Raw genomic sequence first — 26,625 nt, forward strand, 5'->3', positions numbered from 1 at the left:
TCCGTCCAGTCAAGGATGTTCAACGCTGAAGACCACAGTCCAGATGTTACGCCCTGTAGCTCCTCGACCTCAGTCCAGATGTTACGCCCTGTAGCTCCTCGACCTCAGTCCAGATGTTACGCCCTGTAGCTCCTCGACCTCAGTCCAGATGTTACGCCCTGTAGCTCCTCGTCCTCAGCCCAGATGTTACGCCCTGTAGCTCCTCGTCCTCAGTCCAGATGTTACGCCCTGTAGCTCCTCGACCTCAGTCCAGATGTTACGCCCTGTAGCTCCTCGTCCTCATGTTAGGCCCTGTAGCTCCTCGTCCTCAGACCAGATGTTAGGCCCTGTAGCTCCTCGTCCTCAGTCCAGATGTTACGCCCTGTAGCTCCTCGACCTCAGTCCAGATGTTACGCCCTGTAGCTCCTCGACCTCAGTCCAGATGTTACGCCCTGTAGCTCCTCGTCCTCAGCCCAGATGTTACGCCCTGTAGCTCCTCGTCCTCAGTCCAGATGTTACGCCCTGTAGCTCCTCGTCCTCATGTTAGGCCCTGTAGCTCCTCGTCCTCAGACCAGATGTTAGGCCCTGTAGCTCCTCGTCCTCAGCCCAGATGTTAGGCCCTGTAGCTCCTCGTCCTCAGTCCAGATGTTATGCCCTGTAGCTCCTCGTCCTCCGCCGCCGCCTCCGGGCCTGGCAGCACTTGACGAGCAGCGCCAGGGCCACGGCGAGCACCAGCGCCGCCATGACGGCCAGGACCACGTTGACGCTGCCGTTGTGGAGGTCCTCACACATCTCCTGCGTGACCTTCTCGATGCTCACGGGCGGAGAGTCCTCCAGGTACAGGCAGGTGACGGCCTCCAGGTCGGCCACCACCACGGCCGAGCGCTGCAGCAGCTGCAGGAAGGCCAGGTTGGAGCAGCAGCTCAGGGGGTTGGCGCCCACGTACAGGGTCTTCAGCGAGCGCTCCAGGGCCAGCACCGTGCCCTGCTCCAGGGTCACCAGGTTATTGTTCTGCAGGTTCAGAGACTCCAGGGACGACGGGCGGCTCCAGGGGGGCAGCGTGGTCAGCTGGTTCGTGGACAGATCCACGGACTTCAGGCTGGTCAGAGCCGACAGGTCCGAGTGCAGCTCCGTGATGTTGTTCTCCTTCAGGAACAGGTGCACCTGGGACAGAGGAGAGGATGAAGAACCTCCAGAACCTCACATCTGCACGGACATGTCATGATGAGGTCTGGACTGACTCTGGACTTCCTCAAGAACTAACCCCCCCCCGACCCGGAACCTTTCTGTTTGCATGTTTCTGGTACGCCCGTTTATCTGACGCACACCCGCCCCCAGCGGGACGGAGACGCTTCACTCGGGCCCTGGAGGCTCAGGTTAAAAACTAAGGCTCTGTTTTATGGCCCTTTTGCTTTATTTCTTTTACATAAATGTGACTTTATTTTTCCTGTTTAATGAACTCCACAGTTTCAGTCCCTAAAACACTAAAGATAAATATCTTTAAATGCGTTTTGTCTCTTTACTTGAACTTTACAGATGAACAATAAGAAACACATTTGTTGAACTCATGTTTCATCGAATTATTGAATCATTTAGGCACAAAAAATGGTTTCTACATTTTAGTTTTTCGATTAAAATGTGATTAATTGCGATTCATGATTTACAGACCTGTGATTAACTCCATTAAAATGTGTTTTGCTTTGTTGCTTAAAAAGATAATTGTCTTGAACAGACGACAAAAGTGTAAAAAAAATACTCTTCATTATCGCCTGTTTTTCTCTACATTTTTATTTTTCTTCCTGAAATCCTTATTTTATTTTATTTTATTTCCCAATGTTTTCCACCTTTTCCCCCCAATTTTTACCTTTTTTTTTTAACTCCCCCCCCCAAATTTTCCCCCAATTTTTTCACTTTCTCACCAAATTTTTTCCAATTTTTTTCACTTTTTGCCCAAATTTTTCCCCACTTTTTTTCAAAAAAAATTTTCCACTTTTTTCCCAAATTTCCCCCCCAATTTTTTCCACTTTTTCTCCCCAATTTGTACCTTTTTTTTAACTCCCCCCCCAAATTTCCCCCAAATTTTTCCTTTTTTTTTTCACTTTTTCCCAATTTTTTTCCACTTTTTTCCAATTTTTTTTCACATTTTTCAAAAAAAAAAACACTTTTTTCCAATTTTTTTTTCCACTTTTTTCCAATTTTTTTTTTACACTTTTTTCCCCAAATTTTCCCCCCAACGTTTTCCACTTTTTCTCCCCAATTTGTACCTTTTATTTTACTTCCCCCCCAATTTTTTCCTCCATTTTCTTCCACTTTTTCCCAAAATTTCCCCCCAATTTTTCCCCAATTTTTCCCCAATTTTTCCAATGCTTTTTCCAGTTTTTTCCCCATTGGAGGCGAAGAGGACGAGATGATCCTCTACATGTGGAGGATCTTCATGAAGAAGGAGATCCTCTACATGTGGAGGATCTTCCTGAAGAAGGAGATCCTCTACATGTGGAGGATCATGAAGAAGGAGATCCTCTACATGTGGAGGATCCTGAAGAAGGAGATCCTCTACATGTGGAGGATCCTGAAGAAGGAGATCCTCTACATGTGGAGGATCATGAAGAAGGAGATCCTCTACATGTGGAGGACCTTCCTGAAGAAGGAGATCCTCTACATGTGGAGGATCTTCATGAAGAAGGAGATCCTCTACATGTGGAGCATCTTCCTGAAGAAGGAGATCCTCTACATGTGGAGGATCATGAAGAAGGAGATCCTCTACATGTGGAGGATCCTGAAGAAGGAGATCCTCTACATGTGGAGGATCCTGAAGAAGGAGATCCTCTACATGTGGAGGATCATGAAGAAGGAGATCCTCTACATGTGGAGGATCCTGAAGAAGGAGATCCTCTACATGTGGAGGATCTTGAAGAAGGAGATCCTCTACATGTGGAGGATCTTCCTGAAGAAGGAGATCCTCTACATGTGGAGGATCTTGAAGAAGGAGATCCTCACCAGAGAGTCCTCCAGGCCGGAGAAGGTGTCCCGGTGCAGGACCAGGCCCGGGTTGGCCGACAGATCCAGGCGTTGGAGCGGAGTGTTCTGGAAGGCCCTGGGCGGGAGCCTGAGCAGGTGGTTCTCCGAGAGGTCGAGGAACTCCAGGCTGGGGAGGGACTGGAAGGCGGCGCAGGAGGACGAGGACTCGCCTCCACACACCTGGACGTGGTTGCGCTGGAGGTGCAGCAGTCGGAGGTTCTGGAGGCTCTGGAAGCTCCGCGGGTCCAGGACGGCCAGGCTGTTCCCGCTCAGGTGAAGCTCCTGGAGCGACTGCAGACTCCCCGGGTGGACCTGGAACGTCTGTAAGGCGTTCTCGCTGAGGTCCAGGGTGTGGACTTCGGGGAGGAGGAGGTCCCGGGACAGGGAGAAGGACGAGATGCAGTTGTTGCTGACGTTCAGGACCTCCAGCGACAGCATGGTGTGGAACAGGCACTCCGGGAGGCTCTGGAAGTTGTTGAAGCTCATGTCCAGGAACCTGTAAATCAGGGGGGGCGAGTTGGAGTCACTGAGGAACCATTTCAGCAAAACAAAGACCCGTTTTCAAAATTAAACGCTGCTTCAGTCGTGACGTTCATAATGACCAGCAGGGCCGGACTGGGACTGAAACCAGCCCTGGACTCTGGTCAGTCTGGCCCAAATCAGCGTAAATGCGACACTTCCACAAATACACATGTGAACCTCTGACCCCCCGCCTTAACCCAGAGCATTTTCTTCAGCTTTGCCCAAATCTAAAAGCTTCTTGACTGGAGAGCAACACTGTAACGCCTCATTTGAAAGATAAAATCTAGAAAAGTCACGGTAACTTTTTGTCACGTTGTCGCTGCATTTTTGTCATGTTTTTGTTGCCTTTTCATCACTTTTTTCATTGCTTTGTCGTCACGTTTTTGTCACGTTTTTGTTGCTTTTCCAGCACTGAACCGAGCACATTTTCTCCAGTTTGGCTTTACCCCAATCCAAAAGCTTCTGGAAAAAAGGTGAGAAAATAGCAACAAAACTGAGACGAAAACAATGATGGAAATGTGACAAAAAAGTGACGAAAAACTGATGAAAAAGTGGAAAAAAGTCACAAGAAACTGACGAAAAATGGATGGAAAAAAGACAAAAATTGGACAAAAAAAATGACATAAAATGACAAAAATGTGACAAAATGGAACGAAAAAAAGAAAAAAAAATGATAAAAATTTGACAAAAAAAAGACAAAAAAAAAAAAAGATGAAAAAAAGACAGAAATGTGACAAAAAATGACCAAAAAAAAGACAAAAAATTGAAAAAAAAAAAGGTGAAAAAATGACAGAAATGTGACTAAATGGAACAAAAAAAAAGACAAAAATGTGTTAAAAACTTGACAAAAAAATTACCAAAAATTGACAATAAAAAAATGACAAAAATGAGTTGAATATCCAACAAAAAAACGATGGGAAAAAAAAATCGGTTGACGTGAGGAAAAAGATCCTCTCGGCTCAGGCGGGAGTTAAGAGGTTAAGATTTGGGTAAAGCTCGGTCACGCCCGGGGGTGAGGGTAAAGTGAGAGGCCAGACCGGTGGCCCGAGAGCCAGTGACCCTTCTGTGCTCTTCCAGAACGGACATGTGGCCAGTCCGGCCCTGAGGACCTGGAAACTAAACGCTGTTTCCTTTTGAGTGGATTTTAATAATAATCCTTTATTGATCTCACTGTGGTGATGTTCCTGTTTGAACCACAGCACGGCAGGTCCAACAACACTTTCACCAATGGGACAAAAGGTCATCCTACTCCTAAAAGTCATTCACCTCTGAACCCAGCACAGTTCGGCTTTATAGTCTAGTAAAAAAATCTGAAAAAGACTCCATTAACACTTTAGTTGTTCCGGAATGTTCAGGGCAACCTTGTTTTTATGTTAATATAAGATGTTGGGAACATATTTCATGAAGATGCCAATCACGTATCGCCTTCGTTTGTTTTTTATTATATACTGTAAGATTTTGATCTGAAAATCTGGTATATTTTTGAAGATATTACATTTTTACTGAATAGCAGTCGTTTCAGTTACGGCGGCCATCTTGTTTCTTCAACTGATGAAACTCACATATTTTGTTGATTTTCAAACCTGTAAGGCTGAAATGTCCTGAGAGTTGATAGAATCACATCAAACCACACGCACTATGCCAATTTCATGAGAAAATCGTATTTTAAATTGAAGATATTTCATTTTATGTGACAACAGTACATGATGAAAATGAGCCATTTCAGTTAACATTCACCCATTAAATGTCAAGTAATTTATTTATGCAGTAACCAATGCAGATGAAATGTTGCATACTGCATTAGGTTGATATAAGCTCTATACAGTGTAAATTATTTCAGAAAATCTGGCATAATTCTGAAGATACAACAATTGAACTGAGTATCAGCCAGTTCAGTTACAGCGGCCATCTTGTTTCCACTATGAGTAAACTGACATAATTAGTTTAATTTTAAACCTATAAAGCAAACATTTCCTGTGACGTGACATCATGTCAAACTACACATACAGTGTAAATTTCATGAGAAAATCTTGTTTAATCTTGCAGATATTTCATTTTATCTGACAGACAGTGCATGATTTAAGGTGCGACTTTTTGGTAAACATTCTCTTCTTATTTCTTCACTAAAAAACAAACAAAGGCGACACGTGATTGGCATATTCATGAAATATGTTCCCAACATCTTATATTAACATAAAAACAAGGTTGCCAACCTCGAACATTCCGGAACCACAAAAGTACTAGACTATTACCCAAATCTAAACGCTTCTTGAGTTCCAAAAACATGTACAATAGGCCAGGGTGAATGAGAGTGTTTGAGAGTGAGCATGGGGGACGACGGATGGAAATGAGTCCAAGGCTACGAGGCTCGTTTACATGCATGAGACCCATGTTCATTAACCCCTTAACTCCCACCTGAACCGAGCAGTCTGGCTTTACCCCAATCCAAAAGCTTCTGGAAAAAAGCTGAGAAAATAGCAACAAAACTGAGACGAAAACAATGATGGAAATGTGACAAAAAATTTCCGAAAAAATTTAAAAGAAATGGCAAAAAATAACAAAAAAAATGACAAAAAATGTGATAAAACATTAACAAAAAAGTGACGAAAAAATGACAAAAAAGTGACAAAAAATAACAAAAAAAAGACAAAAATTCAATAAAAAAATTGACAAAAAATGACAAAAATTTGATAAAAATGTGACAAAAAAAATTACAAAAAAAATGAAAAAAATTTGATAAAAAATGATGAAAAAATGAAAAAGTGAAAAAAAATGGACGAAAAAATAACAAAAAAATGCTGAAAAATGTATAATAGACGAAAAAATGAAAAAAAAAAAATGATAAAAATTTGACAAAAAAAGAAAAAAAAATGGACGAAAAATTGACATAAAATGACAAAAAATGTGATAAAAAATTTAATAAAAAATGACGAAAAAATTTGATAAAAAATGATGAAAAAATGTGATAAAAAATGAAAAAAAGTGACACAAAACAACACAAAAATGTCAAAAAATTGATAAAAATTTGACAAAAAAATGTGATAAAAAATTTACGAAAAAATTGATGAAAAAAATGATGAAAAAAGGACAAAAATGTGACAAAAATTACAAAAAAAATGTTACAAAAATGAGTTGAATACCCAACAAAAAAATGCTGGAAAAAAAATCTGATGACGTGAGGAAAAAGATCCTCTCAGTTCAGGCGGGAGTTAAGAGGTTAACATGTACCGTCCTGACCAAATAAACAAAAAGAAAACAAAAAAAATCTTTCCCTCCATTATGAACCATTACTCCTACATTTCCACCACATTTTTCCACCATTTTTTCCAGTTTTGAAATTTACTTTTTTTTTTTCCAAAGTTTCTAAACCCTGGACTGACCCACAGACCTGAGGTGGTGGAAGCAGGTGTGATGCTTGCTGACGCTGGGAGGCGGGGCCAGGCAGGTGCAGAAGAAGAACATCTGGCCGCTGTAGCTGGCCGTCACGTTGACGCTCTGGATGTGGTTGCGAGACACGTCCAGGCGCTCCAGCCGGTTCTTCCTGGGGATGAGCGGCAGCAGCGGGAGCTTGTTCTGGCTCAGGTCCAGGCTCAGCAGCTCGGACACCTGGTCGGAGGGGGAGGAGCTCTGGAACACCTCCAGGCTGTTCTGGCTGAGGTTGAGCGTGCGGAGGCTGCGCAGGTCGAAGTTCGTGATGCAGTTGATGGAGTTCTTGGACAGGTCGAGGTCCGAGAGGTGGAGGAGCGAGTCGAAGGCGCCGGCCTCGATCTCCATCACCACGTTATTGTGGAGGTCGACCTTCCGGAGAGACGCGGCTCCTCGGAAGGCGTCGCCGGAGATCTTGGTGATGCTGTTCCCGCTCAGAGAGAGGTTGACCTGTTCATGACACCATTTATCAATGATAGAGTGACCCCTTGATTCTTATCATGTCACATCACTGTCCACTTCTTTCTACACTGTTTTCACAAAATTTTCCCCAATTTTCCCTTTTTTTTTCCACTTTTACCATTTTTATTCACTTTTTCCCCAATTTTTTCCACTTTTTTTACTTTTCTCCCAATTTTCCCAATTTTTTCCCACTTTTTTCCCCAAATTTTTACCAATTTTTACCTTTTTTTCCCAAAATCTTTCCATTTTTTCCCACTTTTCCCCCAATTTTTACCTTTTTTTCACTTGTTTTCCAAAATCGTTCCAATTTTGCCCACTTTCCCCCCAACTTTTTTTTTACACTTTTTTCCTCAACTTTTTTTTTTTACTTTTCTCCTCAATTTTCCCATTTTTTCCTCAAATTTTCCCAACTTTTTACCCTTTTTTTTTCACTTTTTCCCCAATTTTTTTTCTTTTTCTCCCCAAATTTTTTCCATTTTTTTCCACTTAATTCCCCAACTTTTTTTTTACTTCCCCCCCCAATTTTTCCCACAATTTTTTACCATTTTTTGTAACTTTTTCCCCATTTTTTTTTCACTTTATTCCCCAATTTTTACCATTTTTCTTTTCAATTTTTTCCAAATTTCTTCCCAAATTTTTTTCCAAAATTTTTCACTTTATTCCCCAATTTTTCCCACTTTTTTCCCAAAATTTCCCCCCTAAATTTTTACAATTTTCCCAATTTTTTCCCCCATTTCCCCCCCACTTTTTACCTTTAAAAAAAAAACTTTTTCCCCAAATTTTTTCACTTCTTCCCCATTTTTTCCCACTTTTTCCCCAAAATTTCCCCCCAAATGTTTCCATTTTTCCCCCCCCACTCCCCCCCCGTTTGCTCCGTACCAGCTGCGGCGAGTCGTGCAGGAACACGTCGCTCATCCCGGTGTAGAGCCCGTTCCCCGACAGGTCCAGGGACTCGACGGCCCCCAGGGGCCCGAGCGGCGCCGTGTGCACGGCCAGGGCGCTCAGGCGGTTGCGGGACAGGTCCAGGACCTTGAGGCGGGGCATGTCGGAGAACAGGCCGGGCTGGATGAAGTGGATCCTGTTGTTGTGGAGGTTCAGGAGGTGCAGGTCGGTGTGGAAGGCCAGCGTCTCCTGGCTCAGGTTCTGCAGCTGGTTACGGGACAGGTCCAGCGAGCGGATCCCCCGGGGCAGGTCTGAGGGGGCGCTGTGGAGAGCCCGGTCACTGCAGGACACCTCCATCTGCACCTGGAGAACACCGGAGAACAGGAGAACAGGAGAACACAAGGTTAAGACAGGGGAAAACAGGAGAACACTGTGGAGAGCCCGGTCACTGCAGGACACCTCCATCTGCACCTGGAGCACCGGAGAACAGGAGAACACAAGGTTAAGACAGGAGAACACAGGAGAACAGGAGAACACAAGGTTAACTCAGGGGAACACAGGAGAACACAGGAGAACACAAGGTTAAGACAGGAGAACACAAGGTTAAGACAGGAGAACAGAGGAGAACACTGGAGAACACAAGGTTAACTCAGGGGAACACAGGAGAACACTGGAGAACGCTGTGGAGAGCCCGGTCACTGCAGGACACCTCCATCTGCACCTGGAGCACCGGAGAACACGGGAGAACACAAGGTTAAGTCAGGAGAACACAGGAGAACACAAGGTTAACACAGGAGAACACGATCGTACAAAGACACGTCTAACAGAGGAAGTGTTTGGTTTCATTAGTCGAGTGTTGAACATTTAGAACCATAAAACATCATTTATTCCTTTTCCTTCCACTGAATTTCCCACATCCGTGTCTTCCTTCCTTTAACGACAAAAGAAAAAACACTTTCCACATTTTCCTTTTCTTTCCCTCCATTGTTTACCAAGTCTTCCTTCATTTTCCTCATTTTTACAGTTTTTCCTTAATTTTTCTCTACTTTTTTAGTCAATTTTTTCCCACTAATATTTATTATTTATCTTTATTATTTGTATTTAGTATCTATATTTATTATTTATATTTATTATTCATCTTTATTATTATTTATCTTCATTATTTATCACCACTCCTGCACATTTGGAACAGTCCAGTTCCAATTCTGGAGCGAATCCCACTAAACAAACATCGTAAAACAAACCAGTGAATTCCACCACGATGATTATTCTTAACGAGGATTCTCAGAGGTCGTTATTTTTACCACCGTTTGTTCGGCCAAAGCTCGATTAGCTTCACCAACAGGAACGTGGTCTGACTCTGGTCCAGCAGGAGCTCAGGAGAACGTGTGAGGCCCAGACTCGTCATCGTCCTGACTCAGACTCTCTGATGTGGAGGTGAATCACTGAGCGCCCGGCTCTCCTCCACTCTCCTCTCTCCTCGGCTCTCCTCAGACTCTCCTCAGACTCAGACTCTCCTCAGACTCTCCTCAGTCTCTCCTCAGTCTCTCCTCAGACTCTCCTCAGACTCTCCTCAGACTCTCCTCAGACTCTCCTCAGACTCTCCTCAGACTCAGACTCTCCTCAGACTCAGACTCTCCTCAGTCTCTCCTCAGTCTCTCCTCAGACTCTCCTCAGACTCAGACTCTCCTCAGTCTCTCCTCAGACTCTCCTCAGACTCTCCTCAGACTCTCCTCAGACTCTCCTCAGACTCTCCTCAGACTCTCCTCAGACTCAGACTCTCCTCAGACTCTCCTCAGACTCAGACTCTCCTCAGACTCTCCTCAGTCTCTCCTCAGACTCTCCTCAGACTCTCCTCAGTCTCTCCTCAGTCTCTCCTCAGACTCTCCTCAGACTCTCCTCAGACTCAGACTCTCCTCAGTCTCTCCTCAGTCTCTCCTCAGACTCTCCTCAGACTCTCCTCAGACTCTCCTCAGTCTCAGACTCTCCTCAGACTCTCCTCAGACTCTCCTCAGACTCTCCTCAGACTCAGACTCTCCTCAGACTCAGACTCTCCTCAGACTCAGACTCTCCTCAGACTCAGACTCTCCTCAGACTCTCCTCAGACTCAGACTCTCCTCAGACTCTCCTCAGACTCTCCTCAGACTCTCCTCAGACTCAGACTCTCCTCAGACTCAGACTCTCCTCAGACTCAGACTCTCCTCAGACTCAGACTCTCCTCAGACTCAGACTCTCCTCAGACTCTCCTCAGACTCAGACTCTCCTCAGTCTCTCCTCAGTCTCTCCTCAGACTCTCCTCAGACTCAGACTCTCCTCAGACTCAGACTCTCCTCAGACTCAGACTCTCCTCAGACTCAGACTCTCCTCAGACTCAGACTCTCCTCAGACTCAGACTCTCCTCAGACTCAGACTCTCCTCAGACTCTCCTCAGTCTCAGACTCTCCTCAGACTCTCCTCAGACTCTCCTCAGACTCTCCTCAGACTCAGACTCTCCTCAGACTCAGACTCTCCTCAGACTCAGACTCTCCTCAGACTCTCCTCAGACTCAGACTCTCCTCAGACTCAGACTCTCCTCAGACTCAGACTCTCCTCAGACTCAGACTCTCCTCAGACTCTCCTCAGACTCAGACTCTCCTCAGACTCTCCTCAGACTCTCCTCAGACTCAGACTCTCCTCAGACTCAGACTCTCCTCAGACTCAGACTCTCCTCAGACTCAGACTCTCCTCAGACTCAGACTCTCCTCAGACTCAGACTCTCCTCAGACTCAGACTCTCCTCAGACTCAGACTCTCCTCAGACTCAGACTCTCCTCAGACTCTCCTCAGACTCAGACTCTCCTCAGTCTCTCCTCAGTCTCAGACTCTCCTCAGACTCTCCTCAGACTCAGACTCTCCTCAGACTCAGACTCTCCTCAGACTCAGACTCTCCTCAGACTCAGACTCTCCTCAGTCTCTCCTCAGACTCTCCTCAGACTCAGACTCTCCTCAGACTCAGACTCTCCTCAGTCTCTCCTCAGACTCTCCTCAGACTCAGACTCTCCTCAGACTCAGACTCTCCTCAGACTCAGACTCTCCTCAGACTCTCCTCAGTCTCTCCTCAGACTCTCCTCAGACTCTCCTCAGTCTCTCCTCAGTCTCTCCTCAGACTCTCCTCAGACTCTCCTCAGACTCAGACTCTCCTCAGTCTCTCCTCAGACTCTCCTCAGACTCTCCTCAGACTCTCCTCAGTCTCAGACTCTCCTCAGACTCTCCTCAGACTCTCCTCAGACTCTCCTCAGACTCAGACTCTCCTCAGACTCAGACTCTCCTCAGACTCTCCTCAGACTCAGACTCTCCTCAGACTCAGACTCTCCTCAGACTCAGACTCTCCTCAGACTCAGACTCTCCTCAGACTCTCCTCAGACTCAGACTCTCCTCAGACTCTCCTCAGACTCTCCTCAGACTCTCCTCAGACTCAGACTCTCCTCAGACTCAGACTCTCCTCAGACTCAGACTCTCCTCAGACTCAGACTCTCCTCAGACTCAGACTCTCCTCAGACTCTCCTCAGACTCAGACTCTCCTCAGTCTCTCCTCAGTCTCTCCTCAGACTCTCCTCAGACTCAGACTCTCCTCAGACTCAGACTCTCCTCAGACTCAGACTCTCCTCAGACTCTCCTCAGACTCAGACTCTCCTCAGACTCTCCTCAGACTCTCCTCAGACTCTCCTCAGACTCAGACTCTCCTCAGACTCAGACTCTCCTCAGACTCAGACTCTCCTCAGACTCAGACTCTCCTCAGACTCAGACTCTCCTCAGACTCTCCTCAGACTCAGACTCTCCTCAGTCTCTCCTCAGTCTCTCCTCAGACTCTCCTCAGACTCAGACTCTCCTCAGACTCAGACTCTCCTCAGACTCAGACTCTCCTCAGACTCAGACTCTCCTCAGACTCTCCTCAGACTCAGACTCTCCTCAGACTCTCCTCAGACTCAGACTCTCCTCAGACTCTCCTCAGACTCTCCTCAGACTCTCCTCAGACTCAGACTCTCCTCAGACTCAGACTCTCCTCAGACTCAGACTCTCCTCAGACTCAGACTCTCCTCAGACTCAGACTCTCCTCAGTCTCTCCTCAGTCTCTCCTCAGACTCTCCTCAGACTCAGACTCTCCTCAGACTCAGACTCTCCTCAGACTCAGACTCTCCTCAGTCTCTCCTCAGACTCTCCTCAGACTCTCCTCAGACTCTCCTCGTGTCTCCTCGTCTCTCTCTCCTCGGCGTTTCGTAATCACACTCTCCCTCATTGGGCCGAATGTTTGACTGATTAACTGTAATCAGGACCAGGTGTTGCTCTGAGCCTCAGCCTGAAGGTCTGGGAGAAACCGGACTCTAAACTCCATCTCCTCCAGAACTCAAGACCAAGTCAGGCCCAAAACTAAACCACACTGTTACGACCCGGCTCTGCTAGTTAAGGACGTAACAAAAACCAAGATGTCAAATGGTAAAATAAAGTTGTAATTTAATAAAAGGAGTGTAAAAGGTAAAATGAACAACTGAGGGACATAAATAACAACCAAAAGGCTATTTACAAAAGGTTAACCAAAACAAAGTTACTAAAACAAGTGCACAAAACCAACTAGACAAAACTTACGAGTGTCTCCCACAACTTGTCACAAAAGGCCTGAATAACAAAACGAGTGACAAACAAAATGAGACACAAACTAAACGAGTGTTCCTGGAAAACAAAGTCATGACAGACACGAAGGAACACAGACACAAATGATGCAGCCCATCAGCTTTCATTAGCCTTAAAAGAACTACAAAAATGGCTGAATGATTCATGCCTATGCCTTAATGTGAAAAAGACTGTATCAATGTTTTTTAGTAAACCTAAAACAACTGTGGCCGCAGTAAAAGTTTGCCTGGATGGACAAGAATTAACTAATGTTGAGGAATTTAAGTATCTGGGAGTGCTAATAGACTCAAAACTATCCTTCAAAAAAACACGTTAAAAAAGTAGTGAAAACTGTAAATGTTAATATACGGAACTTTAGACATATCCGCACATCATTAACGGATACAGCAGCGATTACATTCCTGCACTCTGTGATACTGGCTCATATTGAGTCCTGCATAACAAGCTGGTCCTGTACAAGTCATGCTGCTATTGGGCCAATCGAAGTATGCTACAAAAGAGCATTGAAAATATTAGACAAGAAACCTTCGTCAAACCACCATTGTCAAATTTGAGATAAATATAAATTTTTAAACTTTTCTAATTTCAAATGATTTAAATCAGCCTGTCTAATCTATAAGGTTATACATGATCTGGCGCCTCCACCATTGAGTGATTTTATTAAACAGACGTCTAGCAGTGCTGCGGGGTCTCGAGGTGATCGTGAATGTGCATTTAAGTGGAGCTCCTTTTCCCAGGACGTCCTGTCACATCAGGGACTGAGCTTCTGGAATAGTTTTCCACTGTCAGTGAGGGAAAGCACGAGTCTCCCCACATTCAGGAGTCATTTAAAAGTGTGGCTGAGGAGCACACAAACATGTGATCACGTTTAGTGCATTATAAAAAAAAGAGGTACAATTATCAGTGTAATACGGGTTGTGCAATAAGAGTCAGATAAAATGGGTTGGGCAATAGGGGTCAGTGTAATGCGGGTCAGTGTAATAAAGAATGGTGCAATATGGGTCAGTGCAATATCAGGTCTGTCAGGGCATGTGCATTATTGAGGTTTGTGCAATACAGTCGATGCATTTACTATTTTCTATATTCTCCTCTGTCCACTCTTGTTATTGTTGTTTGTTTTAACATGATGTGATCACTGTTCTCACTCCTGTCTGTATATAGTCTGTATATAGTCTGTATATAGCCTGTATATAGTCTGCATATAGTCTGTATATAGTCTGTATATAGTCTGTATATAGCCTGTATATAGTCTGTATATAGTCTGCATATAGTCTGTATATAGTCTGTATATAGTCTGTATATAGTCTGTATATAGTCTGTATATAGTCTGTATATAGTCTGTATATAGTCTGTATATAGTCTGTATATAGTCTGTATATAGTCTGTATATAGTCTGCATATAGTCTGCATATAGTCTGTATATAGTCTGTATATAGTCTGTATATAGTCTGTATATAGTCTGTATATAGCCTGTATATAGTCTGTATATAGTCTGCATATAGTCTGTATATAGTCTGTATATAGTCTGTATATAGCCTGTATATAGTCTGCATATAGTCTGTATATAGTCTGTATATAGCCTGTATATAGTCTGTATATAGTCTGTATATAGTCTGTATATAGCCTGCATATAGTCTGTATATAGTCTGTATATAGCCTGTATATAGCCTGTATATAGTCTGTATATAGTCTGTATATAGTCTGTATATAGCCTGTATATAGTCTGTATATAGCCTGTATATAGCCTGTATATAGTCTGTATATAGTCTGTATATAGCCTGTATATAGCCTGTATATAGTCTGCATATAGTCTGTATATAGTCTGTATATAGTCTGTATATAGCCTGTATATAGTCTGTATATAGTCTGTATATAGCCTGTATATAGTCTGTATATAGCCTGTATATAGCCTGTATATAGCCTGTATATAGTCTGTATATAGCCTGTATATAGTCTGTATATAGCCTGTATATAGTCTGTATATAGTCTGTATATAGTCTGTATATAGTCTGTATATAGTCTGTATATAGCCTGTATATAGTCTGTATATAGCCTGTATATAGCCTGTATATAGCCTGTATATAGTCTGTATATAGCCTGTATATAGTCTGTATATAGCCTGTATATAGTCTGTATATAGCCTGTATATAGCCTGTATATAGTCTGTATATAGTCTGTATATAGTCTGTATATAGTCTGTATATAGCCTGTATATAGTCTGTATATAGCCTGTATATAGCCTGTATATAGCCTGTATATAGTCTGTATATAGCCTGTATATAGTCTGTATATAGTCTGTATATAGTCTGTATATAGTCTGTATATAGCCTGTATATAGTCTGTATATAGTCTGTATATAGTCTGTATATAGCCTGTATATAGTCTGCATATAGTCTGTATATAGCCTGTATATAGTCTGTATATAGCCTGTATATAGTCTGTATATAGTCTGCATATAGTCTGTATATCGTGTCTCTGTATGTTTATACTAACTCGTGTGTAACATCAACCTGCCAGGGGGTTTGCAGATGGAAATTAGCCTAAGGCTATAATCTGGCATATTTACATTGTTTACAATGTTCATTAATATGTATTGTCCCTCTTTTTCAAATAAATAAAATAAAATAAAATACAAAAATAAATACAAAAGCAAATATAAATGGCGTACTGGTCACAAGGACCAGCAGCCCTGAATGAGCTACGGTGGAGTCCTTTTATAGGAGTGGCTGGCACAGGTGGCTTCAACGAGCTCTCCAGGTGTAGAACTGCTCCCCCAATCAGCAGCCAGGGCCCCAATGCGCTCCACCAATCGCAGTTCAGGACCACAGCAGCAATATGTACATGGAGACAACAGGTTTAGGCCACACTGACAAAAACATACAACAAGGAGGGGCCGTAACCACACCAAAGTCCGGGTCCTCAGGTGGAAATGGAGGAGCTTTAAGATCAATTCAAAATGGATGATGTGTCCGTGTTTATGGCGGTTCTTCTGTGACGTGTCCGTGTTTCTTATTTATATATAAAAAATAAATATAAATAATAAATATAAATACTAAAAATAAATATAAATAATAAATATAAACACGGTTCTTCTGTGACGTGTCCGTGTTCATGGCGTGACGTGTCCGTGTTCATGGCGTGACCTATCCGTGTTCATGGCGGGGTTTTTGTGACCTTTAAAGCAGCCCTTTCAGCTGTTCACCACGTCACACACTTTCCTCGTCCGCCATAAACAAAACAGGAAGTGCAAAAAGCTAAGAATAGACTCGGTGAAGCTCCGGGGAAACGGACACAACCACTAAATACTTCAGTAAATACTTCGGTAAATACTTTAGTAAATACTTTAGTAAATACTGCGGTAAATACTTTAGTAAATTCTTCAGTAAATATTTCAGTAAATACTTGGGTTACTTTGTTAAAGTATCAGGAGGTTTGTTTAATGTTTAAAGCGACAGGAAATAAATAAATACAGAGACGTCAGAGGGAAAGTTCTGCTGCAGAAACTGACATAAATATGAGGAAAGAGTTTAAACGAACTGAGCACTTTCTCCAGGTTGGCTTTACCCAAATCCAAAAGTGAAAAAGAGGAAAAAGAGCGACATAAGTGAGTAATAACGTACAGAACGCTGGTCATTATCGGGACAATCAGCCCCGACAGGACGACCTTGTTTTCCCCATAATGACCAGCGTTCTGTACATGATTACAAACTGATCATACACACACTACACACACACACAACACACACAACACACACGACACACACAACACACACACAACACAACACACACGACACACACAACACACACACAACACACACGACACACACTTTGTGAAGCCCAAAGGTTTATTTTAGGATTTCCGCGACAAATAGTTCCCAAAAGTTTGTGCCCTACTTGGAGACGTTTGTTTTGGTTCCAGGCAGTGTGGCTAGGCTAGTAGCAGCTAGGCTAGTAGCAGCTAGGCTAGTAGCAGCTAGGCTAGTAGCAGCTAGGCTAGTAGCAGCTAGACTAGCTCCTTAGCTGGTGCAGTTGGAGGAATGGTGGTGAGTCTCTGGGTAAGTTGAAAGTCAGACTCTCGTTAACAGGAGTGATTCCCCGACGTCTCTCAGGGACAGACAGCGCCCTCTACTGGACTGATATGAAACACCCTGCATTAGCACAAACTCCGTCATTGGCAGCGCTCAGTGTTTCTTCAGAATTAGAACGTTAGAAAATCCCACTCAAGTCAGTGGAGCTTCTCCTCACGTCGTGTAAAATAACACGACGACAGAGTGATGTAAGGAAAACATGTCAAAGAGGAAATGAGAAAGAACCAAAACGGGACACAAACAAAGGCGCGGGTTTTCATTCCTAAATATTGACAGATTTGACATCCACGTGTCCTGCTAAGGGGCCCCGTGATGACGCTTTCACCCAAATATGGTGTTTTTCCTCCTACGAGACGCTGGAGCGGAAAAGTGGAAGAACGGGCCGAGCATGCGCACTCGCTACAAAACTTCAGGGCTGGTTTTCTCTGAATGAGAGAAGCCGCACTCGGGCAGAGCCTGAGCCCTTATAGAAGCTCCCACAGACTCCACACTTTACAGGCTGAGACACAACAACATTCTGAAGGTTTTTTCAGAGGGATTTTTTAATAACTAATTCCTAGCCTGATTTATTCAGCTTTGAAACCAAAAAAACAGGCGGGATTTGAGTTTTTACAGATTTTTTCACTGATGAACAAAATATCCCAAATCCCTCTGAAAAAATCTTAGTCACTGATATGTCAATAAAATAAAACCATTTAATCTGGATCAATTCATCATTTTGATTTCCCAAAATATAGGCAGTTTTGGCCATTTTAATGCTCAAAATGCCTTATTTTTATGAGAAAACATAAAATGACAGAAAAAATGCAATACATGTTTTTCTCATATTTCTATCTGTGATGTTCAGCAGAAGCTTCAAACTGACGTCTCTACATTTATGTTTTTCCCTGTTCACCTGCAGAGTCTCGCCTTAACAGGACATGGACGGATCTTGATTAGGATTTGAATAAAGGTTAGTGCTAGATCGTCTGCTCCGGAGGGACGTCTGCTGTGATTTTGTATAGATCTATGAGTTGGTTCGTCTAGAAATACAAATAATTCTAATCCTTAAAGCTAACCCCTTAACTCCCGCCTGAACCGAGCACAGTTTCTCCAGTTTGGCTTTACCCCAATCCAAAAGCTTCTGGGAAAAAGGTGTGAAAATAGCAACAAAACTGAGACGAAAACAATGATGGAAATGTGAGAAAAAAGTGACGAAAAATTGATGAAAAAGTGGCAAAAATGTCACAAAAATGTCACAAGAAATTGACATTAAATTGACGAAAAAATGACAAAAATGCCACAAAAAAATTACAAAAAATGATTTAAAAGAAATACAAAAATGATAAAGAAAAAATACAAAAATGATAAAAAATTGACGAAAAAAATGACAAAATGTGATTAAAAAAACCGACAAAAAATGTAACAAAAATTTGACGAAAAAATGACAAAAATGTGACAAAAAATTGATTAAAAATTGACGAAAAAATGACAAAGATGTGATAAAAAAAAATGTGACAAAATGTGACAAAAAAATTACAAAAATGTGATAAAAAATGACAAAAAAGTTACAAAAAAATGTTGGAAAAAAAATGTGATGACGTGAGGAAAAAGATCCTCTCGGTTCAGGCGGGAGTTAAGAGGTTATAACCATTTCCCTGGCCCTAACCTTTATTTGTGTCATGATATCTCACGTTTTCGCAGCAGACTGTCCCTCCGGAGCAGAACATCTAGCACTAACCTTGAATAAACTCTAACTTCCTGAACTGACCGGTCACTGACGGACTTTTGGAGAATCATTTCTGATGAACTCACGCAGCAAAATGAGTCAAAGTCATGATTTCACCACAGCTTTCAGTCCAGTGTAACGTCTGAGGCTCAGTCACTTTAGTCACTGATTAAACTGCTGTTGAAGAGCGGAGCGAGGAGACGAACCTGTGGCCGAGTCTGCAGCTCTCACTAATAAACAGCTCTAAACAGACGATGAGCGGGAATACCTGCTGCATTAGCCGGGGCCTCGTCGCCGCGGGCAACACATCAAATAAACTCAGGCCAGATGTATAAACACCAGCGGGACAGGAATGCAGAGGCCGAGAGGGGGGGGGGGGTCAAGGAACTGCTTCAACACGAGGCAGAGGAACGAGGGGGGGGGATAAAGGAACTGCATCAGGTAAAGAAAGATAAACAAGATGGAGGGACTGGAGAGAAATAGGAAATACAGATTAACGTCTATAAAAGAACAAAGGGAAGAGTTTCAAATCTCGTTTCCGTAATGAGTTCATTTGAACGTCTGTGAACTCACCACAGCGCAGGGCGGGGCCAGGGGCGTGGCCTGAGGTGTCGGCGGTCGAGACTCAGTCAGTCCACAGAAGAAGAGGAGGAGGAGGAGGCGGGACATGGTTCTGCTGCTGCGGAACAAACATCACAAACTCATCAGGAGGAAAAACATCGGTTTAATAATCGTCAATAATCGACAATGATCAACAATAATCAACATCAACATTAATCAACATTAAGTAAGGGAAAATGTATAGAACGCTGGTCATTATCGGGAAAATAAGCACCGACAGGGCGAACCTTATTTTCCCGATAATGACCAGCGTTCTATACATTATCCGATTATTATTCGGCCATTTGCAACTGAACACACAACATAAACTTCGTACACTTTCATGAAGGTCGAAAGGTTTATTTAATGACTTCTGCGACAAATAGTTCCCAAAAGTTTGCGCGTTGCTCGGCAACGTTTGGCTAGGCTAGAAGCAGCAAGGCTAGCAGCTAGCCTAGCTACTTAGCTGAAGGCGCAGGTGGAGGAGGTGGTGAATCTCTGGGTAAGTTGAAAGTCAGACTCACGATTCCCCGACTTCTCTCTCAGTGACGGGACAGATAGTGTCGCTACTACGTACGTGCGGAGTGATATGAAAACACCAACTCAGAGGAACTTTATCAGGAAATAATGACCGGGAGAACGTTGGGAAATCCCATTCAAATCAACGGAGCTTCTGCTTACGCTGTGAAGAGCCGTATGATAATCAACATTAATCAACATTATGGTTCATATTTTAGTCCTGGTTTTGAAAAAGTATCGTTCTGGTTTTGGTTTCCAACAGTCTCAGACTCCGCTGGAGTCACGGCTCCTGAGTCTCGGCTCCTGAGTCTCGGCTCCTGAGTCTCGGCTCCTGAGTCTCGGCTCTTGAGTCTCGGCTCTTGACGTCCAGAGTCTCTCAGGTCACATGACCAGGTCGTAAAGGCTTCAGAAAGTGCAGACGAGGTTCAGAACGACGAGGACAAACATCTGCAGAGTTACTGTAAGAGTAGAAGCTGAAGGTGAGGTCCACTTCCTGACCTCGTCCTCAGAGTCCGGACACAGGAGACAGGAAGTGGACCGGACGCAGACAGGAAGTGTGGAGCAGGTGACGAGGCCGAGCAGGAAGTGGAAACTATTCCTGACACAAAGGGGCTTCAGTCACAGGTTCAGATTCTCTGTTGTTCCCTGGAGCAGACTCTGACATACAGCTCCGAGTCTCCTCTGTGACTTTATTATGGTCACATGACTCTGATGTTCACACATGTCAGGCCATGATCCACAGTGTGAAGCTCCACAGCGTAAACGTGTCTCTGATCATGTGAGTCCACTCTGTGACTTTATTATGGTCCATGATCCACAGTGTGAAGCTCCACAGCGTAAACGTGTCCCTGATCATGTGAGTCCACTCTGTGAAGGAACAGATTTACACGAGCCGCAGGTTTGAGGCACTTTGTTTTGTGTTTTCCTGTGATGATCGGAGCTCGTCTCAGGGTCTGTGTACGACCCTGACCCTGACCTGACCCTGACCTGATCCTGACCTCCTCATGTTCCCCCTCATGTTCCTCGGGTGTTTGTTTACACAGAGTCTCTCAGATGAATTCCTGGGATGCTTGGACGCTCCCGTGGGATTTGGGAGTTTGGGAAACGCCGCAGTTTAATCCGTCACTGTCTGGACTGAAGAAACACAGAACAACAGCTCACACTCACAGACCCGGCTCTGAACTTTACTATTCAGGGCTGGAGACGCTACGTTCTGCTGCGTTCTGCTACGTTCTGCTACGTTCTGCTACGTTCTGCTACGTTCTGCTACGTTCTGCTACGTTCTGCTACGTTCTGCTACGTTCTGCTGCGTTCCGCTACGTTCTGCTACGTTCTGGTATCTGTGGTCCATGTCTTTATCCGGTTCCTCTCCAGGGTCGGGCTGTGACTCACGGGAGTCGTTTTCGAGAAAATGTGGCAACAACGAATTAGCCAAGATAAGAAAAAATAGATTAAACATTGTGGAAGAAGCGGAGGAAAATGGAGGGAAATTGAGGAAAATGGGGGAAAATGAAGGAAAAAATGGAAGAAAATGGAGGAAAATGGGAGAAAACGGAGGAAAATGGAGGAAAATGGGGGAAAATGGAGGAAAATGGGGGAAAATGGGGGAAAATGGAGGAAAATGGAGGAAAATGGAGGAAAATGGAGGAAAAAATGGGGGAAAATGGAGGAAAATGGGGGAAAATGGAGGAAAATGGAGGAAAATGGAGGAAAATGGGGGAAAATGGAGGAAAATGGAGGAAAATGGAGGAAAATGGAGGAAAAAATGGGGGAAAATGGAGGAAAATGGGGGAAAATGGAGGAAAATGGGGGAAAATGGGGGAAATGGGGGAAATGAAGGAAAAATGGGGGAAAATGGAGGAAAATGAAGGAAAATGGAGGAAAATGGAGGAAAATGAAGGAAAATGGAGGAAAATGGGGGAAAATGGAGGAAAATGGAGGAAAATTGGGGAAAATGGAGGATAATGGAGGAAAATGGAGGAAAAAATGGGGGAAAATGGAGGAAAATTGGGGAACATGGAGGAAAATGGAGGAAAATGGAGGAAAAAATGGGGGAAAATGGAGGAAAATTGGGGAAAATGGAGGAAAATGGAGGAAAAAGGAGGAAAATGGGGGAAAATGGAGGAAAATGGAGGAAAATGGAGGAAAATGGAGGAAAAAATGGGGGAAAATGGAGGAAAATGGAGGAAAATGGAGGAAAAAATGGGGGAAAATGGAGGAAAATGGAGGAAAAAATGGGGGAAAATGGAGGAAAATGGAGGAAAATGGAGGAAAAAATGGGGGAAAATGGAGGAAAATGGGGGAAAATGGAGGAAAAATGGAGGAAAATGGGGGAAAATGAAGGAAAATGGAGGAAAATGGAGGAAAATGGGGGAAAATGGAGGAAAATGGAGGAAAATGGAGGAAAATGGAGGAAAATGGGGGAAAATGGGGGAAAATGGAGGAAAATGGAGGAAAATGGGGGAAAATGGGGGAAAATGGAGGAAAATGGAGGAAAATGGGGGAAAATGGAGGAAAATGGAGGAAAATGGGGGAAAATGGGGGAAAATGGAGGAAAATGGAGGAAAATGGGGGAAAATGGGGGAAAATGGAGGAAAATGGAGGAAAATGGGGGGAAATGGAGGGAAATGGGGGAAAATGAAGGAAAATGGAGGAAAATGGGGGAAAATGGAGGAAAATGGAGGAAAATGGAGGAAAATGGGGGAAAATGAAGGAAAATGGAGGAAAATGGGGGAAAATGGAGGAAAATGGGGGAAAATGGAGGAAAATGGAGGAAAATGGAGGAAAATGGAGGAAAATGGAGGAAAATGGGGGAAAATGGAGGAAAATGGAGGAAAATGGGGGAAAATGGAGGGAAATGGGGGAAAATGGGGAAAATGGGGGAAAATGGAGGGAAATGGAGGAAAATGGAGGAAAATGGGGGAAAATGGAGGAAAATGGGGGGAAATGGAGGAAAAAATGGGAGAAAATTGAGGAAAATGGAGGAAAATGGAGGAAAATGGAGGAAAATGGGGGAAAATGGGGGGAAAATGGAGGAAAATGGAGGAAAATGGGGGAAAATGGGGGAAATACTGGGAATGTTTTTGACTATATTGAAAAAAAAATAAAGAGAAAAATCCTAAATATTTGGTGAAACAAAGTGAGTCTGCCTTAAATCCTGTCCTTGGAAAAACAAACCATCAAAACTCGGATTTAAAGAGAGAAACTCTACAGATCCCAGAAGCTTCTAGAATGTCCAAATATCAGATGAAGTCTCCTCCTTTAGAGTCCATAAAGATCTGATCATGAACGTCATGAAGAACCTGCAGCTCAAACATCTGCAGCTCAAACATCTGTAGCTCAAACATCTGCAGCTCAAACATCTGCAGCTCAAACACCTGCAGCTCAAACACCTGCAGCTCAAACACCTGCAGCTCAAACACCTGCAGCTCAAACACCTGCAGCTCAAACATCTGCAGCTCAAACACCTGCAGCTCAAACATCTGCAGCTCAAACATCTGCAGCTCAAACACCTGCAGCTCAAACACCTGCAGCTCAAACACCTGCAGCTCAAACACCTGCAGCTCAAACATCTGCAGCTCAAACACCTGCAGCTCAAACACCTGCAGCTCAAACACCTGCAGCTCAAACACCTGCAGCTCAAACACCTGCAGCTCAAACACCTGCAGCTCAAACATCTGCAGCTCAAACACCTGCAGCTCAAACACCTGCAGCTCAAACACCTGCAGCTCAAACATCTGCAGCTCAAACATCTGCAGCTCAAACACCTGCAGCTCAAACACCTGCAGCTCAAACACCTGCAGCTCAAACACCTGCAGCTCAAACACCTGCAGCTCAAACACCTGCAGCTCAAACACCTGCAGCTCAAACACCTGCAGCTCAAACATCTGCAGCTCAAACATCTGCAGCTCAAACATCTGCAGCTCAAACATCTGCAGCTCAAACACCTGCAGCTCAAACATCTGCAGCTCAAACATCTGCAGCTCAAACATCTGCAGCTCAAACATCTGCAGCTCAAACACCTGCAGCTCAAACATCTGCAGCTCAAACATCTGCAGCTCAAACATCTGCAGCTCAAACATCTGCAGCTCAAACATCTGCAGCTCAAACATCTGCAGCTCAAACACCTGCAGCTCAAACACCTGCAGCTCAAACATCTGCAGCTCAAACACCTGCAGCTCAAACATCTGCAGCTCAAACATCTGCAGCTCAAACATCTGCAGCTCAAACATCTGCAGCTCAAACATCTGCAGCTCAAACATCTGCAGCTCAAACACCTGCAGCTCAAACACCTGCAGCTCAAACACCTCCAGCTCAAACATCTGCAGCTCAAACATCTGCTCTCAGCGTTCCTCGGCTCCTCTGAAGGCGTCGCTGAAGCTGAGCTGGATGTAATGGAGGAGGATTCAGAAGGTCATGTTTATGGAGAACATCACTGATGATCCTTTATGAGACTAAACACAGGGATTCAGAGCCTGAACGTCTCACGTGTCGCTCCGTCTCCGCGGTAACGAGGTCCAGGGTCACAGCTGGATTCTCCACATGAAACAGAAACGTCTCCTCCGCCTCTACATTTACTTTCTGTTCTCAAATTGTTGTTACTTTTTCTTTGTGAGGACAAGAAGAAGAAGATCTTTATTACACAGACACGAGATTAAACTCTGTCTCATAAAGATCTCACTTCATCACAGGAGGCTCCAAAACGGCCTTGAAGGAACTGGAGGAAAATGGGGGAAAATGAAGGAAAAAATGGGGGGAAATTGAGGAAAATGGAGGAAAATGAAGGAAAATGGAGGAAAATGGAGGAAAATGGAAGAAAATGAGGGAAAATGAAGGAAAATGAAGGAAAATGGAGGAAAATGGAGGAAAATGGAGGAAAATGAGGGAAAATGGAGGAAAATGAGGGAAAATGGAGGAAAATGGAGGAAAATGAGGGAAAATGGAGGAAAATGAAGGAAAAAATGGGGGAAAATGGAGGAAAATGGAGCAAAATGGAGGAAAATGGGGGAAAATGGAGGAAAAAATGGGAGAAAATGGAGGAAAATGAAGGAAAAAATTGGAGAAAATGGAGGAAAATGGAGGAAAATGGAGGAAAATGGGGGAAAATGGAGGAAAATGATTCAATAATAATAATGAAGAAGAAGAAGATTGTATATTTCTTGCTTTAAAACGCACTTCCTTCTAATGGAAATGACTCTGTGGACATGAACCTGTGTCAGGAGGTACGGCCAATGTAAATACTGGAAAAACTTTTTATTATAAAAGGTTTTAATTCATTTTAAAGGTAAATGTTTCCGCATGCTAACACGTGCTAAAGCTAATGTGAGTCGAGCTGTCAGAGCTGCAGAACATCCAGAACGCTGCTGCTCGAGTCCTGACCAGAACCAGGAAACACGACCATATTAGTCCAGTGCTCCGGTCTCTGCACTGGCTTCCTGTCACTCAGAGACTTTAAAACAGCTCTGCTCGTGTACAAGTCTTTACAAAGTCCATCTCTGACATGTTACAGCCGTATGAACCATCTCAGGGAGGGGAGGGGCCTCCTGGTGGTTCCCAGAGTCAGGACTAAACACGGTGAGGCTAAAGCTAAAATCTGGAACAGTCTCATGAGGATGTGAGACAGGCCTCGACTCTGACAATGTTCAAATCCAGGCTGAAAACAGTTCTTTTTACCAATGAATATGACTGAAAGTATTTTATCTGCACTCTCGCCTCTTACTGTAATTGATTAATTTTTTTGTTGATGTTTTTATTGATTCTATTTGTTTCCTTGTATTTATGCAACTGTGAAGCTTTGAATGGCCTCGTGTATGAATTGTGCTCTACAGTTAAACTTGCCTTGAGTCACATAAAGCTGTGCTGAACGACAGGGACACTTTTATACAGAGAAACTACAAATACATTAAACAAATACTTTTAAATGTTATTTCACCTCTTAACTCCCGCCTGAACCGAGGGGAGCTTTCTCCTCACGTCATCACTTTTTTTTCCATCATTTTTTTGTTGGGCGTTCGACTCATTTTTGTAACTTTTTTGTCATTTTTTTGTCCATTTTGTGTCATTTTTTGTCCATTTTTTGTCCATTTTTTGTCCATTTTTTTCATATATTTTTTCGTCAATTTTAAACCAAATTTTTGTCCATTTTTGTCAATTTCTTGTGACATTTTTGCCTCTTTTTCATCCATTTTTCGTCACTTTTTTGTCACATTTCCATCATTGTTTTCGTCTCAGTTTTGTTGCTATTTTGACACCTTTTTTTCCAGAAGCTTTTGGATTGGGGTAAAGCCAAACTGGAGAAAATGTGCTCGGTTCAGGCGGGAGTTAAGGGGTTAAACAAACACAACTTGTATAAACACATAATAATATGAAACCAGCAGTTTTGCCTTAACTCATTTCCAGCTCAGTTTTAACCACATGAAGCTTTAAAGTCCAGGATCAGACACATGTGAAGGTTTCATGGCAGATGTTCTCTGTGGATGAACCTCTGCGGTACAAGTCTCCGAGTGCGTCAGGTGACGTCACTTTACGTCAGGTTTAATCACACACATGATCAAATGGAAACATGAGGTGAAGTTTAGACTGACCTGAGCGGAGTCCGGAGCGCGTGAGTCCGGCCGTGCGCGCTGCAGCCCGTGCCCGGTGTGTGCCCGGTGTGTGCCCGGTGTGTGTCCCGTGCCCGGTGTGTGCCCGGTGTCCTCGCGCCGCCTGTCCTCGCGGCAGCAGCAGCTCCTCACTCCGCCTCATCAGCTTCTGT

At 43.7% G+C, this 26,625-nt stretch overlaps 1 protein-coding gene across 2 annotated transcripts; it reads right to left on the minus strand.

Moving 5' to 3' along the window:
* Nucleotides 1-611: 611 nt before the first annotated feature.
* Nucleotides 612-26,511, minus strand: lrrc32 (leucine rich repeat containing 32). 2 transcript variants are annotated; one of them, XM_079566462.1, is made up of 6 exons: nt 26,456-26,462; nt 19,326-19,431; nt 8,287-8,652; nt 6,908-7,395; nt 2,977-3,493; nt 612-1,143 (listed from the first exon to the last, which is right to left on the minus strand). In XM_079566462.1, the coding sequence occupies exons 2-6, from the start codon at nt 19,419-19,421 to the stop codon at nt 628-630; spliced, it is 1,983 nt and encodes a 660-aa protein (XP_079422588.1). In that variant the 5' UTR covers nt 19,422-19,431; nt 26,456-26,462; the 3' UTR covers nt 612-627. The 2 variants fall into 2 exon arrangements, with proteins under 2 accessions (XP_079422588.1, XP_079422589.1); XM_079566463.1 differs by lacking the exon at nt 19,326-19,431 and having other exon boundaries at nt 26,456-26,511.
* Nucleotides 26,512-26,625: the final 114 nt, after the last annotated feature.

The sequence above is a fragment of the Gobius niger genome, assembly GCF_951799975.1.
Source record: "Gobius niger genome assembly, chromosome: 11".
NCBI classification, from domain to species: domain Eukaryota; kingdom Metazoa; phylum Chordata; class Actinopteri; order Gobiiformes; family Gobiidae; genus Gobius; species Gobius niger.

Excerpts from the sequence above, each read along its gene's own strand:
- lrrc32 (XM_079566462.1), bottom strand. The coding sequence starts at position 19,421 with ATGTCCCGCCTCCTCCTCCTCCTCTTCTTCTGTGGACTGACTGAGTCT. Across the intron at positions 8,653-19,325 it reads TGGCCCCGCCCTGCGCTGTG|GTGCAGATGGAGGTGTCCTG; the intron begins GTGAGTTCACAG and ends GGTGTTCTCCAG. Across the intron at positions 7,396-8,286 it reads TGCACGACTCGCCGCAGCTG|GTCAACCTCTCTCTGAGCGG; the intron begins GTACGGAGCAAA and ends TGTCATGAACAG.